General features: G+C 42.1%; 1 protein-coding gene across 1 annotated transcript in view; it reads right to left on the bottom strand.

Annotated features, from left to right (window-relative positions):
* Positions 1–2,797, bottom strand: part of ccdc66 (coiled-coil domain containing 66) — a 14,612-nt gene that overhangs the window by 1,765 nt on the left and 10,050 nt on the right. The window contains 4 exon segments of the mRNA XM_035661790.1: positions 391–566; positions 1,218–1,270; positions 1,445–1,649; positions 2,467–2,743. Coding sequence (XP_035517683.1) covers positions 391–566; positions 1,218–1,270; positions 1,445–1,649; positions 2,467–2,743 — 711 coding nt within the window.

Here is a 2,797-nt window from a genome sequence, read left to right as displayed (position 1 = left end):
TTCAGTTTATTTTACAGAAACTATGAGCACCAAATGATCAAATAAATGATTTGTAATTAATATGTTATTCAATAGCTTAAAGTAATATTCATAATGGTTTAAATAAACAATTTGATTTCCCATCTGAGTTTTGTGCAAAAGGAATTAAAGTCCTGTTCCTAATAAAGTCTGTTGATGAAAATACCATAAAACTTAAATTGTCAGTTAGTTTATAGATAAACTGGGAAAAAATTGGATTTACAATTTCTCAGAGCCCACGTTAACATCTGTTTACTGTCACATACGACAAAGCAGCAAATCTTCAAGTTTCACTCGCTGATTTTAGAGAATATTTGGGATTTGTGCTCCAAAAATGACACATTAGCCTGTGTGTGTGTGTGTGTGTCTAACCTGTGTGTGTGTGCGGTGGGGGGGTGTCAGCAGGCTCCAGTGGATCCAACTTGAAGACTTCATCAGTCCGGAGGTAAGGGATGAACTCCAGGACTGGAGGAGGAGGGGTAGAGGAGGGCGGGGCCTGCTGACTCTGAACTCTGTGTCTGACAGCAGGGACGGGAGGAGAGCGCCCCCTGGAGGAGGCAACATCACGAGACATGAAAACAATGGAGCAACCTTCAAATGAACATACAGGAAGTCACAGAAATATTTTACATCCTGTTAGATTCAGGCTGTGTAGTTTGCAGACCACAGATATACAAATAAACTGCAACGCCTCGATCTCATGAGGTTATCGTTGTGCAAGACATCAAAGCAAATCTAACTGACGTGCACTGTGCAGCGATCATCTCGAAGGAGCCTAGTCTGTCAGTGGACAGCTGAACAAAAATGTGAAATTCAACATACACGAAGAACAAAGTTTCCCATGAATAAATAATTATTTACTTTGGTTGAAATGGAGCCGTTATTTCAGAACTTCGTTTTCTAGGAAATCAATTATTATGAAATAACAGAGCAATAAAATAGTATTAAGGCAATGTTTGCCCATTAAAGATGAGGATCACAATCAAGGTTTAACCAGTTTATAAGTCAAACCTGGTCCTTGTTGTTCAGAAAACATGTAATTCCACACCTGAACTTTAATTTAATTTTTTTATCCTATTTTCTCTGAGAGACTCAGCCTTTATTAACTTACTGTAACAAGGTCAACCAGGCTGAGATGAAACTCCTCCTCTGTCTGTTTTAAAGCTAATGGGGGGCTAACTGCAGTCGGAGCTGCTCACCTTTCACTGCTGACAGCTGCAGAGATGTTGTGTCCTCTGGAAACGCTCTCCACCTGCAACAGTCAACACACAACCACCAAATGATCACCAGCCAGCAGAAAGAAGCTGCTCAATGTTTGTCAGGAAGGAATAGAAAAAGATTTGTGAATCAAAAAGACGACAAAAGCAGCTTTTCAGAATTCAGTATGGAGGTCTACAGTGTGACCAGCTATCAGGAGGCCTCCTACCTTCCTGGTGGGACTGGTTCTGGTCTGTGTGGGGTTGGAGTAGAGACGTGGCTCCTGGTGCTGAGGTGGAGGGTTGGTCTTAGACAGACAGGCTTTCTCCTGCAGAGCGAGGAGCTCGGCCTGCCTTTTCATTCGACTCTCCTGTCTGTTCCTCTGCAGAGAGGCTGGGTAACGCTCAGAGGCTGGAACGAACTGACGACTGGGCCTGGAGAAACAAGGTCCGAGACCATCTGAGTAAATACTCACTTCTTGAAAACAACATGGAGGTTGTGGGAAACATGCTGCGTTTCTAAACTGGGAACCTTAAACTTGAGAGCATCGAATAAAGAAATATATTTGTTACGTTCAGTGAATTACATTTGTGGTTCTAGAAAGAAGTTTTTAAAGAATAATATGAACTTAATAGAGAACACAGATGAATCAGGGCTACCCATTAACAACAAATAGAAATGTTTTAATCAGCTGAGCCTGAATTTGGACATAAAGGATTTTTCTGTATTTGAACAACAGTCAGTTTTAGTCTTAAGTAGTAGATAGAGAGTTGATGTTATACTAGAATACACAAATCATTGCTGTAGTTGGTCGAGGTTGTGCTAAATTTTCTATACTTTGTTTATACTGTTGGGTAGTTTAGTCTTAAATAGAGCATCATATATTTTAAAAGATCTTTATATATGTATAGTTACTTTCCACCAACGTCTACTGATACAAACTGTTCATTACATGTTCACATAGTACTAGTCACAGACCTTTGGAAGGCATCATGTCAAATATATAGTCACTTAACTAACTGTGTGTCATCCTCTCTCCTGTCACTCTACAGCTGTCAACAAAAGCTAAAAAAAAGTTGTAGTACAAACTCTTTAGTCCAGTATGTGGTGGCTCCTGTAATCTGGATGTTCAACCACCAATAAATACAGAGAAACACAAGACTTGTGTGTCTTGTTATTGAGAACGAACACTGTGAAACAACATCCAGGAGGCTCCCATCAGAGTGATCATCTAAAGCTGTGTGTTTCTACCTCTGTGTGTTCCACTCTGGCCTCCTCTTGTCTCTCCTGCTCTTCTCCGTCCTGGCAAACGCCTCATATGGGTCTCCTCCTACTCCTCCTTCTCCTCCCCTTACTCCTCCTGCCGCTCCTCCTCCTGGCAGACAGATGTTCTCCTTGCCTGTTCTCACTGCTCGGCTCCTGCTGTTTGGGGGAGCAGCAGACAGGGAAGGAGGTGGCTGGTACTGTGCAGAGACATCAGGAGTCTGAACTCTGTCGGCTCTGAGCGGGAAAGAAGGAACTGCCTCTACACACACACACACACACACACACACACACACACACAGAAGATAAGCTGTGTCAG

The sequence above is a fragment of the Morone saxatilis genome, unplaced genomic scaffold, assembly GCF_004916995.1.
Source record: "Morone saxatilis isolate NCDOM2014 unplaced genomic scaffold, NCSU_SB_2.0 Contig18, whole genome shotgun sequence".
In the NCBI taxonomy this organism is placed as follows: Eukaryota; Metazoa; Chordata; class Actinopteri; family Moronidae; genus Morone; species Morone saxatilis.
The sequence above is the reverse complement of the archived record's forward strand: the minus strand, read 5'-3'. Positions and strand labels throughout refer to the sequence as shown.